The sequence below is a fragment of the Callospermophilus lateralis genome, chromosome 10 (assembly GCF_048772815.1).
Source record: "Callospermophilus lateralis isolate mCalLat2 chromosome 10, mCalLat2.hap1, whole genome shotgun sequence".
NCBI lineage: Eukaryota > Metazoa > Chordata > Mammalia > Rodentia > Sciuridae > Callospermophilus > Callospermophilus lateralis.
This window is the reverse complement of record NC_135314.1, coordinates 29,760,552-29,778,969: the sequence shown is the minus strand read 5'-3', so window position 1 is coordinate 29,778,969 and position 18,418 is coordinate 29,760,552. Positions and strand designations below refer to the sequence as shown.

The 18,418-nt window shown below is 31.2% G+C and overlaps 1 protein-coding gene across 1 annotated transcript in view; it reads left to right on the top strand.

The window, feature by feature from the left end:
• Robo1 (roundabout guidance receptor 1) overlaps positions 1–18,418 on the top strand; it is a 379,533-nt gene that overhangs the window by 287,416 nt on the left and 73,699 nt on the right. The window contains exons 7-9 of the mRNA XM_076868692.2: positions 7,654–7,662; positions 12,160–12,284; positions 14,715–14,886. Coding sequence (XP_076724807.2) covers positions 7,654–7,662; positions 12,160–12,284; positions 14,715–14,886 — 306 coding nt within the window. The remainder of the gene's footprint in view (positions 1–7,653; positions 7,663–12,159; positions 12,285–14,714; positions 14,887–18,418) is intronic.

Genomic DNA, 18,418 nt, shown 5'->3' with positions numbered 1-18,418 from the left:
ATAATTGCTTTATAACAGATTTATGAGGATAGGAAAATCCATAAATGGTTGTTAATGTTAGCTTTAGGACATTTATTTTGTGTGGTCGATGTTATTAGGAGAGAATTTAGAGCACTGCACAATTAAAGCTGATAGATGGGCCATTTTACAAAGGTGCTTTTAAAAAGTTAACTTAGTGTATGGTAGTCATTTCCAACTGTACTTTTTAGGTTATTAGTTAAAGAGAGGAGGCACATTTTTAGGCTTTTTACTCTAAAACATGTACACAATCGCTAGATAGAAATGAAAATTTTGGGTTTATTTACATATCTTGGGAATAAATGTGAAATTATGAATCCTGTGCTGGATTTTTGAAACTTTCATGGATGGTAGTCTACAAATCATTTACTTGGGAATTATCTTACAAATGAGAAAAATGATTTCCCATGTGTCTTTATATTAAATAGTCAACTTAAATCATGCATACTTAATTTCTTGACTGCGTATTTTAAATGTGCAGTGAAAAACAAGGATTTCAAAAGCTGGAGACACTTGAGTTTTAATTCTTAATTTCTTGACTATATATTCTGAAAGTTTATAGTGATTGTCCTAAATGATTATATCACATCACATGTTGAAGATGGAATTGGCTTTTTTGACATTGTTGCTAAGAGAAAATAAAATATAACATGAGTTATTTATTAAATCTACAAAATTTTTTTGTACATATGAAATATGTCTATATAAGTGGAATCATTATGTATGTGTTTATTTAATGTATTACTATGCACATCATACATTCAAATTACTTATTACTGATTTGGAGGAAAAAAATTAGAACAAAAATTACATTAAAGTAAGGTTTAAATCTTGAAAAAAAAAATGCAGTGTAACAAGAAAAGCGAGATTTTTAAAAGCTGGAGATACTTGAATTTCCAATTCTTTTCTTACCTGATGAGCAGCTTTAAGAAAGCCCCTGAATCTTTACTTTCCAACCTTTGAACATTTGGGATATTGAATTATTTCTTTGCTAAGAGAATTTCTAATGTTTTGGTCTGACATACAGCGAACATTGATAGCTTCTTCTTGTTAAACTGAGAGTTAGAACATATATGAAATTTATGAAGTATAGAAGACCTGATTATTTCTTGAAAAAAACATTGGATTTTGAGCTAACATCTGAAGGGTGAGTAGGAATTAAATAGGGGAAGGGAGGGATTTTGAGGGATGGCGTGCATAGAACTAAAGGTAAGATGGAGCATGGTGTACTTAAGATCCAAAAGAATGTTTATGAGGCCAGGTTGAGGAAATGAGGGAGGGGGTGAGGGATGGTTTGAGAAGACAGGGAGCATAATGCACAAGACCATGTTAAAGATTTAGCTCTCTGTTTTAAGAACACTGGATGATATTGAAGGATTTTAAGCACATAAGTTATGATCACTATGATCAGCTTAGTTTTGTTTTGATCCCTCTGGTTGCAATGTGAGATTAGATTAGAAAAATGCAAGTCATTAGTTAAGATGAGTGTCATTTGATAGCTTTGCCAAGGTTGTGGTATCCAGAAACAGATGGTTACAAAATAAAAGTAGTTACTTTTATTTTGTAACAAAATAAATCACAAGTAGTTACAAAATAAAAGCAATGACCATTGGTAATTAAGTATATCTTTCAGGGAGGATGGAAAAGAAAGCATTCTGATGTGATGCTTTCTAAAGGCTGACTCAGGGAATGTTATCATTAAAATGATGACCCTGAGATCCATGTCAGGTGATATGCACATTGTCATAGATGGCGGAATAGTTTCTTTTGATTCTTGGATTCTTTAATGGACAAATAAATAAGTAGAACCACTTAACAACTGTGCTTTGTGGGAAAGTGTGGGTATTTTTAAAAGAGGAAGGAAAGGAAGAAGAGTGTTATTCATCTTTTCTGAGTTCCTGTGACATATCAGGCATTGTACAGGGTACTTTTATATAAATTGGAAGTGTGTGATAGTACATATTCTGGACAATTCTTATTTAAACTCTTTCAAAAACCTCCTGCAAGGTTCCTCAGCTATGGCACTGGAATTTTGAGCTAGGGTATTATTTGTGGTGGTGGTGATGGGTTATTTTGTGTATTGTGGGATATTTATTAGAATCTCTGACTTCTGTCCACTTGAGGTAGAGCTACTGGCCAGCCTCTCCCACTTCCTCTCCACTTCAGTTGTGACAGCCAAAATTGTCTCTAGAACTATGAGCTACAGAATAGCATTAGATATTTGAGTGGAGGCAAAAAGTTCATAGCATTTTATGTATCTATTAAATATATTCTAAAAATGCCCTTTTATTCTCTCTATTTTTATGTCTGAAAAATTGAAAGACATAATGACAGGCTTTTATGTTAAATTCAATCTTTTCACTCCCAAAGAAATCATACCTTGTATTAAAGTATCCTAAGAGTTTTAATTGTTAGAGATGTTATCATTCATGAGTTCCTGTGCATATCATTTTTCCATCATCCCAGTGACTGGGTTTTCTCAGTACAAATGTAGATCGTTTCACCACTTGAAAATTTGAGTGTTCCTCTGTTTAACAAAGTGTTTCTTCCAAAAAGTCTTGTAACTCACTACCTTACATCCATTCATATTCTCATGGAATGTGGTATTTACAGTACCAGTCTGTCATATTTGTTAGTTGAGCCCTGCTATTCAAAAAAAAACACTATAGATTAAATGGGAAAAAAATCACATCGTGTTAAAGACTTGTTAGAAATTAGCTACTGATAGTGAAAAATTAGTATCTATTAACTAGCAGAAGAATTTCTGAGTCAAGTTTATTTCATTAATAGCCAATTCAACAAAAATGCTCTTCTCTGTTGATTAGTAGAATTGCTCTTATCACAGATAAATTTGATTAACTGAATCTTCCATTGAATCATACTAGGAATGTAGCCTACTTTTATTATTTTAGAGCCAAGACCTCTGATAGACTTCTGATTTATTGCTAACAGTGAAGAATTTCTATATTTAATTCATAAGGATAGATACAAATACGTTTGCCAATATGCCTCAAATATTAAAATCTCATTGTGAAAATACCAAAATCTTAATCGTAATAGTGTCATCATTTATGCAAATATTTCATTTACTTGGAATTTTCTGATGTGTCCTGAATTTATCATAGGATCCACATGTGTAAAGTACTTCTTCAATTTAAGATGACATTATCTGAAAAGAATGTTCTTGAGGACTTTTTTCCTTGTAGAATATGCAGTTTAATATTTGTAATCGGAAAGGAAGCTACCAGGGCAGAAGGAGGTATCAGTTGCCCTGCTTTCCCTCTGAATGACCACATTCTTAAGACACTAGCACTGAAAGCACTTTAAGATTCAACTTCCCTTTGCCAGACAGGGTTATATTTAAACCGAGGTGGCCAAATGGAAATGAATCCCATTTTAAAGACCTCTAGAGACATCACAGTTGGCAACCAGTTCGTGGTTCACTGACCTTTACTGTTAACTGCTTCTTTTCTACACTTTGCCTAGGATGTTCTTGCTATTATTTAGGCCCATTATCTTTTCTTCTGGCCTAAGTGTTTGTCAAAATTGGCTGCTTTCTCTGTTTATTAAACCTAATCTGGAGACGTCTGAAGGATCTATGGAGCTAACTTCTTTTCTTCAGACCCGAAAAGTCTTTCCTCCAACTCTTGTATAATTTATTTTCAAACATTTATCATCTTTCGGACTCATGCCTCCTGAATATGACAAGCAGATGGAAGGAATATGAGGCATCTTCTCTGCCTCCCTAATCTCCGTGCTTCTCTTTCCCTCTCCCCACCCTTCCTTGTATTTTTTCCTAGCTTGTATATCCAAAGATGATTGTCTGAAAGTATATACTCTTAGATTATAGAATATCTCAAAATAATTAAACAATAAGGAGGCTTTTGATGCTACATTCAAAAAAGGAAGAGAATCTTAGAGCATCTTTTTATTCTCTGTGTGTGTGTGTGTGTGTGTGTGTGAGAGAGAGAGAGAGAGAGAGAGAGAGAGACCCACCAGTGAGAGGATGCTAAACTCTCCCAAATTTTTTAAACAGTTAAAAAAACTATTATTTAATTATATAATAATATTTATATATCTTCCAATACTTTACACAGTTATTGTTTTTCCGTTTTAGACTCAAAAGGTACTATAGAATTTTACAATGTTATACCTTATATGCATGATGTGAATTTATGCATAACACATATTTCAGGCTTTGCTTTACTCCCTCTTCCTTCCCCACCAAAAAAGAGGAATGTAGGTGAAAACAGTATATTTTTATTTAAATTCAGCCTCATGGCAAATTTTCTAATCCTTCACCTCTTCTAAATTCTCTTCTAAACTAAGAAAATTTAGAGCTATCACTGTAGATACTGCACAATGTTGCTAGATTAAGAAAAAAACAGTAAATTTTACTCTTTTTAAGAATGTTTATTCACGGCTGGGGTTGTAGCTCAGTGGTAGAATGCTTGCCTAACACATGTGAGGCACTGGGTTTATGGGTTTGATGCTCAGCACCACATAAAAATAATCAATAAAATAAAGATAGTTCATCTACAACTAAAAAAAAGTTAAAAATATATATTCACTTTTTAAAGGTATTTTACCTGCCTATTTATGTATTCACTTTACAAAGTATTTTTGCCAAAACATAATTTTTTCTCATATTCTAAAAGTGATAACTATTTTATTCAATTTATAATGATTACAAGTGATGGAAGGGTGAAAATTGGTTTACCCTTAAAAGATTGCATTACTTTTCATTGCAAAAGGGCAAACTTTTCAAGCAGCTTTAAGAATGCATTATCACTTCTTAGCTTTCCATGCTTTTAAAGACTTCAGCTAACTATTCTCAAAGGTTTTTTATATCATGAGGAATTCTTTAAAACCATATTTCATATGTGTGTAGTAAATATTAGGTTAAACAGCTCTTAAAAATTTCAGTGTAAAATCAAATCTATTCTGTGTCCTATTGCATGTGGCTCTCTACTAACTGATAAGTCAGTAGGAGAATTTGTACAGAGACATGATTTAGTCCAGAGACCTGGAAGCCAGTCTTGGCTTAATTAACCATCTGTGAACTTGAGAAAGTTATTTAACAATTTAGGTTCTCTGTCTTCTCATGCAGAAAGAATGAGGGTTAGACTCTTTAAGTTCTAAGGACTCTTCCAGTACCAGCATTTTATAGTTTTATTGTTTTATTAGAGGTAGAGACAGACAAGCTTTTCCTCTTTGTTAGAGTGAAGGGAACAGGTTAGATGTGCTCTGAACCTTTAAAGTGGAAAGGAAAGTGGAGGGGAGCTAGCCTAAGGGTGGGAGTTGAGGTCCCCCATGAACCCAGAACTTCAGAGTTAGGATTACAGATAAGCAGATTCCAAGCCACTCTCCTTTTTCCTGTGTCTTTCTGATATAATCAACTGGACAATAATGGGCACTGACTGTTTTATAGAAGTGTTCCTGTTCTCTGTATGAAAAGAGAATCTTTTTACCTGACCCTAGGAGAAATGTAGATACAGGGGAAATAGGTGAAAAAAAAAATTAAGTAAGTTTATATAATGTGGTCTTTAGGACAGAAGTGAGGGATGAAAATTTCCTTCCGGTGAGTAAAGGTATTTTATGTGGAGGATTTATTGGCTTTTATTTGTTTACTGAAACTGGCACAGATGCAAAGGGATGTTAATCTGTGAGCAGACAGGTTTTCATTGAGACAGGAAACATCATTTCCTGATAATCTTGGTTGTTAAAAGCTTAAATGATCATTCAAGATAGAGTCTTCTCAACAATCTCTGATGTTTAAGAAGCTTCTATGTTAGAGGATGTGCTTACCTAACTTTTAAGATTCTTAACAGACTAAAAGTTGTCATTGATATGATATGCAAATGTAATAATCTGAATTTCTTATATTGGATTTTAATTAATAAAATTATTCTAATGCTGTGACCCAATTGTAGTAAAAAACTGTACATAAGGAAAGAGATATATTAAAAGTTTTAAAGTTGCTGCTTTCCTGTGATTATCTTGCTTTTTCCTATATCATATATTTTTAAAATATTTAATGAATTTTAAATTACAAAAATAGGTTAAAAAAATTAAGAATTATTTTTCTAGTCTTCTGACTTAACTCCATTAGTTTAATGGGATCAAACTTATTTTCACCAATTAAGCCAAAAATAATTTCACAATTTTTGTTGATTCAAAGAAAAACTTTATTTTGATAGTTCATTAGATACTCTTGTATTAAATGTTTCTTCCTGTCATTTAACAGATACTATTGTTAAAGTATTATGAAATGTAAAAATGCCTACCTCCTTTATGATTTTGAGTCTAGTTATGAAAGCTAGTGATAGAATAAATGTTAAGCCTGAGTAATAAGATTTTAAAAAACTTTTTTTCTAATTGAATGAGTGAAAATTATGCTAAATTTTTACTTTAGAATAAAAAATAAAGAGAAATTATTTCACTCATTTTTATTATTGGAATGTGTGATTTAAAATGTGTTTTTGATTTACCTTAACATTTTGCATGTATTTGCCATATCTGCCATTTTATGGCATATGTGCATATATAGCAAATATATAACAGAGAACCTTGCCTCTGTTTTATAAGTCTACTATTTCACAGCATCAGCCCTTCATTTTTTTATTTAAACTACAGGAATATATAGTAAGTCTAATTAATTTTGAGTTACTAGCAGATATGGGAGTTATTTATTTGAAGTAAATGTAGTGTGGGTTTTGACTCTACTATTATGGAAAAGTATGCATTTAACAGTAATTATATGTATTTTTAAAATAAAAGAATTTTTTGCATTAGTTTGAACATATATAATTTGAGCTTTCTATATTAAAATGCCCAACCTTTCAGCACTAAAATTAAGTAAGGTGATTTTGACTTATATATAGGTTATAAAAGTTTTTTCTGATCTTGTAATTTACTCACATTTTTTCTATAGATCTTCTCATCTATAATATGCAAAAATTTAAGTGAAACATTTTAAAATATCTTTCCTGATTGACTTATAATCATGGACCAATAGCATCTTGTCCATGTTAGAAATGCAGAATCTCAGGCCACACCCCTGACCCATGTAACCATAATCTGTATTTTAACCAGATTGTCTGATGATTTGTATGTTTATTCACATGTGAAAGCATGATCTATGTGGAATATTATTGGTAGCCTGAATCTTTTAAAAACTAATCTGTTGATAGAGTTATGGGTTTTAACATTCCTTATCTTTAAAAGATGCTCAGTTTTGATCTCTGTATAACCTTAGTGGCTAAGATTTATAGTGTTTTTAAATCCATTACACATATAGTTATCTAACCTGTCATCTGGTAGCAAAATGTAGAGTCATATTGAAAAATGTTTTATAATTTCATGGTTACCATCAATCGTAGTTCTGCCATTTAATCATTGTAAAGATTTGAAGATTTGTTTCTATTTTTCTAAAATTATTCATAATTACACTTGAAATGCTAACAAATTTTCATCCATAGTGTGCTTATTATATCCAAATATTAACATGTTTTTTTAATTTTACATTAATAGAAGGATCATTGTTAAGTCAAATCTTATACTTTTTCTGTTTCATTTTATGTTTCCTTAATTTTATTTATTCCATGTTTTCTTTTTTGTTTTGTTTTGTTTTAGTTGGGTCTGGTAAGTTGACATTTTATTCGCCATCTTCTAATCACCGTGTCACTGTGACTGGAACTTCTCTTCCCCTTTCCATCCATACCCTTCCATGTCCTTCAACCAATCAGCCTCCATGTTTCACTTGTCATTGGCCACAAAGACAGACTGCACAGAATAAAGTCTGCAGGAAGTATGGGTAACTGGCAAAGAGTAAAGGTAATGGGGTTGCTAACTTTATGTCTTTATTAAATCATGTATGGTCTGCATCCTTTATTTTCTTCTGTCTTTAAATAAGTGATAAGTGCTAGGATTGATTGATTAAGTACTTTTTCAATTTACATCTTACAAGATTAAACAAACAAACAAAATATATGTCTAGAGAATAATTTGTTTTTTTCCCCCTTCAAAATATTTATTAATTCATGCATGTCTAGGTTTTTATAGCTGTAAGTCAGTAATAGTATTAAAGTTCTGTTGGTGAATAGCCTTTGCACTACAAGCTTTCTTGCATTCATTTTCATTTCTGTGTCAGATTCATTTCATTTTATATGAAATAACTACATGGTTTATCCACAGTTTATCAAATTTATTTTAATAAACATTTGTCCCTCTATAAATAAAGCGTCCTCATGTTTCTAAGCACTTACCTTAGGAGAAGGTTCTTTTATTCTGTAAGCTTCTAGAACACCATTTTTAGATAATTTTACATGAATATGGTATGCTAAAGGGTATGTCACCCTAAAAGGTTCTCTCTCACTATTCTATAAGCTAAAAATTGACACAAATATTACTGAAATGACATTCCGTCTTGATGCAGATAGGATGGACTGCTCAATAATTGTGATGCTGTCAATGGCTGTTTGGGAAAAAAAAATTGCTTTCTTTATGATACCATATATATAAAATTATAGTTGAACTAAAAATTAAAAATAAAAATAATAAGGGCATTAAAGTATGGGTGCAATTGGAGTTGAATATTTATGTAATGTATTATATTCTATACATATGTAATGGTATATTACACAATACCATTATCAAATCATTTTATTGATACAATAACAAAAATATTGCCTAAACAGATTAGAAGGAGTATTAACAAAATGAAAAAAGATATTTATAACTGATATGAAAAGTTTTATCTTACCAACAGTTCTTAGAAATCAGAAATAAAATATAAGTAAACATATGAACATAATATCCAAAACAAATAGAGCAGAACCCTCTGAACTGGGGCCAGAGAATCAGTAGCAATAAGTACATGAGCCACCCCTGAATCAGGAAGTGCTTGAGGAGATACCTGTGTCCTGTTCTCAGAGGCAGAAAGGTAATGTGAAGACAAATGCTTAAACTCACAAAGGTAAAAATATTAATGAAGAGGAAAGTCTATTCTGAGGTTGGCAATGATGTTAATGTTCAGTGTTGGCAAATTTGGGAGAAAAGGCAATTTGTGTGCTATTAGTGAAAATCTCAGTTGATTAAAAGTATTCCTGAGCACAACTGAGCTATTTTTTAATGTGCTCTAGATCTTTGCATATTTTCAGACTTTGTAATTTTGCCTCTAGGAAATATTCTTGAATATCTTTAGGAGAAGGGTGTTAATCTTACACCATCTTTAAAAGTGAAAATGAGAAGAGTCTAAGAGTGGTTAAATAATTTAAGATAATTTGTAAATTGTTTATTGTAGAGTCATTAAAATGATAGTATAGGAAAATATTTTAAAGCCAGTTTGCATGGTAGAATTATAAGTAGCTTTTCTGTTTTTCCCTCTTTGTCCAACTTTTCAAATTTTCAACACTGAATATATATGACTTTGTCAGTATGATTATGCATATTAGATTATAGCAAGTTTCAATATTTTATCCTTCAGAAAACTCCAATATATCCTCATAAAATTCAAGTAGATGCATTTGATTAATGGCCTCAGTCTAGATTGGTAAACACGATAGATTGATAAATAGAAGCAAATTTAGTTCATGAATTGTTTTTTTTTCTTAGAGATATGGCTACATCTGACATTTAATGTGCAAGTAGAGGATTTTTGTATTTTTTTGTTTTTTGGAGATAGGGTTTTGCAACATTGCCCAGGTTGGCCTCGAACTCCTGGTCTCAAGGCATTTCTCCTTCCTCAGCCTGCTAAGTAGCTGGAACACCCTGTGTGTCACTGAGGCTGGCTGAAGAGGATTTTTAAAAGCTTTATTTCTGAGACATGTCTTGTGACTGATGTCACTGTTGATGTTGGCTTGAGAATATGCCTACAAAATACAGTAAATTCATTTCCAGGCAAATATCCTGTGTAGAAGGATCGCTTCAGGATAAATGTAGTTAGCATGAGGGTTTGTGTGCCTTGTTCCCCACCAAGTCTTTGAGGTTTTGAAGAGAGCTGGCATTTTATAAAAGAAACACAGATTCTGGCACACATTCTTAGACATGCTCCTGAGATTTAGGAAAGAGACCACCCGAAGCTTTTGCTTGACTAAGTATGGTTTGAACATTTATATTTTCCTACTCAAATTCCCTTCATATTGGAAAGTCATATTCTCCCACTCATCTGATTAATCACTTGGTTTTCTTTCATTGTAAGACACCAAACTCTAGTCTAGGTTTAGTTTATTATCCATTCAGTCCTTTCAATTTCTTGGTCTGATTTCTGTGTCAATTATTCCAACCCTTAAGTAAGAAATAAAATGCTCCTGTATGGATTTGTACTGGAGGAAAATCCCGAAAGGATGATGTACATGCCTATTATTATACCTGAGTAATGATAGTGTTTGTTAAATTCACGAGTAAACCACTCAATTACAATCACAGTTTTAAAAAAATTATAAGCTAGAACTTCACCATTACCAAACTGAACTTAAACTGTATCTTCTAACTTTGTATTTTCTTCCCTATAAGTTAGAGGACATTTGAAAGCATTTGACCTGATTTTTCAGGTCTCCTATAATTTTCTAGTCAAATGGTATAATTTCTACTAAACCTCAATTTTCTTTTAAAAAAAAAAAAAGCATAGAAGAAAGCACACTAATCTAGAAGTTAGATCTAATTACTTTCTTCAGTTTTGCCATAATACAATCTCAGAAAAGTCATTTTATATTTCATTTTTAAGGGATTTTATAATTTAAATATATTTATAAATAGCATACCTATTAAATAGACTTTAGTGTTTTTTAATGACTTATATATTTAAGTACCCAGAGTAAAGGGCATGTCAACTATTTTTTGTAAATGCATAAGTTTATAAGTGTATTATATAATACATACTATACATATATTATACATTTGCTGCAGTTGACTAGAAAATATTAAACAAGAGAAAGAATCTTACTGAATACTGACTTTTGGTAACAAAGAAGTGAGCAGAATGCTGACATTTGCAGTCTAATCTGAGTACAATTTTTGATTCACATTTACTTTGGGGAGTTACCTTAAGTGATGACTGACATAAGTAACTGAAAAAACTTTTAAAGAAAATACTTTTAAAGAAAACTTTAGAAATAATGAAAAATCCTTAAAAAGTGTATTAGAATAATCCTGTCCTATATAAACTGCTAAATGTCTGGCTTGAAACATTTGTTCACTTGAATTTGAACTGAGACAAGAGAGAAGAATAATTAGGTGTTTCAGACAGCCAGCCGATAAGAAATGGATTAGGAAAGTGTAAACAATAGGTAAAAGGATTTAAATTCAGTACATATTTTTCCATCCTCAAAACTCAGCCCCAAAACAAGATATTTTTTGTTTTCTTTTTTTGGGCCAGGATTGCTTGGTCAGCACACCTAATGTTTCCAACTGCCATTGCGCCCAATGTAATTGACACAATTTTCTGACACTCTACTTACCGCTGGATGAAGTGGCCATTTAAGTCTGTATAAATCAAACAGTTTGGACAAAGCTGGCAGTATTTATAATGTCAGGATGAGCAGATGTTTCAAATTTGCCCTCATTTCCATATATATTCTGTTTGAACATGCCCTTGCCTATGTAAATGAAGGAAGCATTTGACTGCACTATTGCTTTAAATTCATTTCTATTCAAGTAACTGGACTGAAGATTTGAAATGATTATAATTTGCCTGGTAGCATTTCAGGAGCTTTTGAGTTAAATTGAAGTAATTTCAGGACCTGCCTGCATCAGAAGGTCCTTGTGTATATGATTAAAGCTCATTCACCTTTAAGCACCTCTGAATGAGAAAAGATAATATTTATTCATACATATTTCAGGTACTCTTTGAATGTAAAGGGTCAAAATGTAGCTCAAGAATTATCTTAAATTTAGAAGGTTAATCTTAGGAGGTCAAGTCATTAAAAAAAAAACCTTTTCATAATACAACTCTATTTCATTCTATAAATATGCACTTAACAGTTTAACTTAAAATTAAGGGTGAAAATTGGTCCATTATTCGTAGTGTACATAATGTGTTGTATAAAATAAAGGCAGCACTTGGGTTATCAGGAAGCTGCCTCAAAGTTGGGATTTTAACTGTATGCTTCTGAGTCAATGTAATTTTTTCATCTCCTTTAGAACCTCCACATTTTGTTGTGAAACCTCGTGACCAGGTTGTTGCCTTAGGACGAACTGTGACTTTTCAGTGTGAAGCAACAGGAAACCCTCAACCAGCTATTTTTTGGAGGAGAGAAGGGAGTCAGGTACAACCTTTTACTAGTTTTGTTTTTGTTGGTTTTGTTTGTTTGTTTGTTTTTAATCAGTAGAAATGGGGGCCTGTTCTATGAGAAGAAAAACCAATGTGTGATGTAGTTATCCAGCTGTTCCATTAAGAGAATCCGGAAACTGGTTCCTCTCAGAATGAGAGGAGGCAAGCTATTTTCCGTGCCTTAATTCTCAAAGCAGTATTTTCCTGCTTCCATTTGGTACACAGGGTGGTATATAGAAGTCACTGTTGTATCATGTAAGTGTTATTTTTATTTCTACTTCAGAAATATTAAGAAAAACTACTCTTTTCCACATAATTGAATTAGCATTTCTATTATTCAGATATCTAGAATTAAAAAATTAAGTTCCAAATTTTCAATTCTATGAATATTTTAACAAAATTATCACAGGTGAAAATAAGTTAAAAATCATAACTGATAACTTGTGTATATTTAGATTAACTGATATTAATTGATATTATTAATCATATTATTTCCAATTATATGTTATGTAATTACATATTACATACCATATTCAAGTTTTTGTAGGTGTTCCACATCTGGGATGATGAATTAATACTGATGTCACCTAAATTATAAGTTCATTATATTCTTTTAAACTGTCAAATCTGATCATTATTTGCCATTAATCCTATTTTCTAAATATTTTATAATCCAGAATTTTCTATCCACACTAGAACATACAGATCTACACTCTTTCACACTGACTCTTGGGCTTCTATTTAATTAGAAGAAATATTAAAGTAATTTAAATTATCTTTTTATCTCATTTCTTAATGACTTCCTCTCACAGGAAGGCAAAACATTTCTCTGAACTTATTTTTGGTGCTTGTAAAAAACTGATTCTTATTCATTTTTAATAATTATTCCTGACCATTTTTGGTTTTGCTTGAACCAATCATAGGTGTTTTGTTTCATGGTCTTGCTTCTAATGTACTCTTACAAATAACACACAGGTAGTTTACTGATGAAACTCAATAATCTTCTATAGACAGTACATTCAAGTTCACTTCTGTTTTTACTTTGGTAGACAAATATTGATTTATGGTATGTAAACTATCATTTTTATACTACTATAATGCTGGATTCTAGGATACTCCATTTGGCCTCCCAGGGTTAAATTTGCTGATAGCAAGTTAAAGACAAAATAGAACAAAATATTTTAATGCAGTAGGAAAAATTGGAAGTAGATTATAGAAGAAATTCTGGATAGTAAAAAGAATGAACCCACTAGAAGTTTTTTCTTAATAGTGTAATATATAGATGATTCACTTAAGTTATTTAAACTCCAGATTAAATTTCCAAAAAAGTTTGGTTTCATGTGGTTTGGTTTAATGATGCAAGTTATTTTTTGTTAAAATTTTGTTATTACATATGTATCTGTGGATCGCTAATTAATCCTTAATTAAAATGATGTATGCTAAAAAGCACCAAAACTCTTTAAAACAAGCAACTTTATTTGATTAGAAGAAAAGTTGATATTCTTTATTTTATGAACTTCAATTAGTATGGATCATTATTATGCATGAAATGTACACTCGAAAAACATGATCTTTTGATGCAGAACAATATAGAAATTTCAAAGAAATCCATCGTAGAAAGTTTTACCTTTTTTACAATTTATTTTTTTATTTTGTACCAGGGGATTGAACCAGGGGCACTCAATCACTGGGCTACTCCTCAGTTCCCAGGCTTTTTTTTTTTTTTTTTTTTTTTATCAAGACAGGGTCTCACTAAGTTGCTCAGAACCTCAATAAATTGCTGAGCCTGTCTTTCAATTTGCAGTCCCCCTGCCTCAGCCTCCCAAGCCACTGGGGTAACAGGTGTGCACCATTGCGCCTGACAAATTCTTACCTTTTAATATGAAAATCTGGATAGCAACTGTTAAGGTTCCTGGACATTTATAATGGGCAGCTAATGAGATACTGGTCATGATGCCAAAATGGTTTTATAATCCATTATAATTTATAAGAATGTATCAGAATTCTATTCTGCTTATGTGGTAAAGTTCTTAAGGTTTTTCTGGCAGCAAAATGTAAACCAATGATTTTGTCATAGTGTGCTTACATATATAAAATCTTTTATACTAACAATACCTAATATCCTTATGTTGTTTCAAAACTGATAGTTATAAGACCCTATGTCAATATTGAGATTGATTTAAAATTTTATATGATGTTATTTAAGCCTGCATTGTTAAATCCATGTGTGTTTAATGATGTTTATACATGTACACATCTTTATATGTGGGTATATGACGAAAGAATATTGAGTTTATTTTTGCATATATATGTGTGTATTTATACATATTCACATATATTTATAAATGTATATGTAGCTTTGCCAAAATGTTGGAACCTAGCATTTAACCTATTTTTATTCTTTCCTCCCAAATTCTGGCTTTAGAATCTGCTTTTCTCATACCAGCCACCACAATCATCCAGCCGGTTTTCTGTCTCTCAGACTGGTGACCTCACTATTACTAATGTTCAGAGATCTGATGTTGGTTATTATATCTGCCAGACTTTGAATGTTGCTGGAAGTATCATCACGAAAGCATATTTGGAAGTTACTGATGGTAATGTCAAACATTTATTTCAGAACGTTCAATTTGTCCTAGGATCTAGAGAGAATGTCAATAGATGTATTTTTTAACAGATATTTTAATGTAAAACTTAAGAGTATATTTATACAATAATAAGTTCAAACTTTTACTTTAATATAAATGAACTAACGTCTAGTATCAAGTTAGATTCGTAAAAGCATAACAGTTATCCAAGGAGAAGTTTATAGTTGTACACAGGAATATTTCATGTTTTGGAAATGAAAAGATTATTTTGCAATCTCTTATTGTAAATTATTGACTATTGTGTTTTCTCTAAATTAAAGTAACAAAATGAATTGTTCATAAATCTAAAGTCTAACAACTCACAATCAATGATAGTGAACAAGTTTTTTTTTTTTTTAATGGTCTGATGTTATTCTGCTTATCAACTTTTCTGAATGTGATAGATTAACACCAACTATAAAGATACGGTTAATAGAGAATAATCTCCAAATTATAAGAGAGTAGTGATAATTTGAGAAGATCAAAGAGAAAAAATACATATAAGGGTATTAATGTATATATGTATACACATCTATTTCTATATAAGGAAGAAACCTATAAATACATTGGATAAACACAAGTGGTTTTGCAGAACCATTGAAAGCATAGATAGTACACACAATATATTTAGTCTGTGTGTAATCAGGAAATATTTCCAAATTAAAAATAGAACTGAAAGCATTATTATGTTGTTATTTGTTGTTTCTAAAACTAAATATATTAGAGCAATTGAAATGATTTTTACTCTCAATTCTAAGCAGTAGGTAAAGGAACATGTTAAAGACGAAACAGATGTCTTTCAAAGATGGTGATGAAACATGAGTAAGAGAAGAGAATCAGTAATATAAATATGTTTGTTCTGTTCATTCAGTTTGCTGGTTTTTAAACTTCAGATAATGATTTAAATATCCTACACAGTAGCATTTCTTTAATTAGAAACTGTGGAGTCGTCTTTGACACTCATCCTTCCTTATCACTGTATCCACTCAATAATCTTTCAAATCCATCCGGTTATCTTTATCACTGTTAAACTCCTCGTCCTAATCACTTGAAACCGCAATAACCTACTAGTTCCATCCTTTCTTGTTCACTGCACTCCCAAATTATATTTTCATATTGTTGCTAGAACGTTTTTTTTTCCTCTTGACCGCTCTTTTCTTCCCAATTATATAAATGGAAATATAATATGCATACTGAAAAAGTAAGTCAAGGAAGCAAATGCAGTGTGATTAATTTATTCACATAATGACCACTCAGATCCAGATATGGAGCATTTCCAAGACTGTAGAAGGCTTCCAATTATTAGTTAATAAGCCTCTCTCTGCAGACTATCATCACCATCAATCAGTTTTGCCTATTCCGGAAACTCAACTAAGTGAAATCACATAGTATCTAATCTCCTGTGTTACAGCATCTTTGGTTCAAAATAATGTCAGTGAAATTCATCCATGTATATAACAGCAGTTCATTCACTTTTTAGTGCTGTGTAGTATTTCATAGCATAAATAGGCCATAATTTATTTCTGTGCTCTTTTACTGATAGATTGTTTTCAGTTTAGGGTTTTAATTAGTAAAGCTAAATATTCTTATACAGTCTATTGATGGGCACATGCACTTACTTATCTGGGTTTGCTTTTTGGTGGACATGTGTACTAATTTTTCTTCTTTTCATTTTATCATCTAGTTAAAATACATTTCTTTCTCAAATGTATGCATTATAATTATTTCTCCCCATTCTCTCTGTTTTTTAAAAAATTATAGTTATAGATGGACAGCATGCCTTTATTTTACTTATTTTTTTTAACGTGGTGCCGAGGATTGAATCCAGTGCCTCACACATGCTAGCCAAGTGCTCTGCCACTGAGCTACAACCCCAGTCCTCTTCCAATTCTCTTACTGGTTATTTTAATTATTAGGTAGTTAATTTTAATAACGATCAATGGACATTAATTATTTTTCTTTTATTATTAGCACTTTTAGTGTCCTGTTCTTTCCTCAGGCTACAAATATGTTCTTTCTTTTTCTAAAAATTTTATTATTTATTCTTTTGAGATTCAAGTTTTTGATCCATCCAAATTAATGGTGTGAGTCAGGGATCAAAACTCTTTTTATTTTCCTCATAAGAAATCTAATTGTTTCTACATCACTTATTGTCAAGACTATTCTTTCCCTAACACTGGTGGTATTCTATCATGATTCAGATGAACATCATTGGTGGTTGATTTGTAATATCTCTTTTCTGGTCCAGTGACTTATTTATGCCATTATATAGGTTCTTACTTATTGTAGCTTTATAGTAAGTCTTAAAGACTGGTAGTATTATTTTCGAACTTTATTTTCATTGTTTTAGGCTTACTGTTGAAGATCCTCTTCATTCTTTATAAATTTTAAAATAAACTAATAAAAATTCTGTACATATGAACCCTAAATAAACAATTTAGATTCAATTTTAGTACTGGATAATTTAGTGAGAATTAGCTTCTTAGCAACCTGAAGCTTTCAATTCAAAGAAATGGTATATATCCCACATATGCCTTTTAATTTGTTTATATTTTATAAAGTTTCTCTTAGTAATATTTTATAGTTTCCTGGATAGAGGTCATGAATATAATTTAGTAGTGTTATACTTAAGATATTTTATGTTTTTTGATGAGATTATATATGTATGTTTTAAGTTTCAACATTTTCTAAGTTTCATCATTGAATTGTTTAAGGAAATTTTCTAATTGTACAATTGACTTTTGTATATTAATCTTATGTCCAGCAACTTTTCTAAATCCACATATTATTTCTGAAAATTTTTTATATAGGTTATTCTGAAATTTTCTTGTACAACATCTGTCAACTTTAGATAGACACTTTTACTTCTTTCTTAATGTGGTACTACTTATGATTTCTTTGTGTTGTCCTATGTTGTTTATAAGCTCCAGTATATTGAGTAGAATTGGTGATGGTCAATGTAATCATCGTGATCTTAACTTCCAAGGGAAAGCATTTAATAATCCACAACCACACATAATGTTGACTAGAATTTTTGAAATTATTTCATATTTTAAAAAAATACGGAGGACATTTTTAGAACACAAATTTTCATTATTTGGTTGACTAGTGCTCACAGAATAAAGTTTATAATCTTTAAATATGCTTATGTGCCAAGCACCATTATACTATCACAAATGGTTTGTATTTTTGAGATTAGACATGCATAGAACATTTACTTAAAATTCTTTTAAAATTTTTTAATATTTATTTTATAGTTTTTGGTGGACACAACATCTTTATTTCATTTTTATGTGGTGCTGAGGATTGAACCCAGTGCCGTATGCATGCCAGGCAAGCGCACTACTGCTTGAGCCATATCCCCAGCCCCAAAAGTTTTTTTTAAAAAAACCTAACTAACCTTGTGAATTAGGGATTTATTCCTAGTAGATTGTTCATTTCCAACACTAAATGGGGTGTTCCACCTGACTGTTTTTTTTTGCCTGATATTTCATTCTAATAA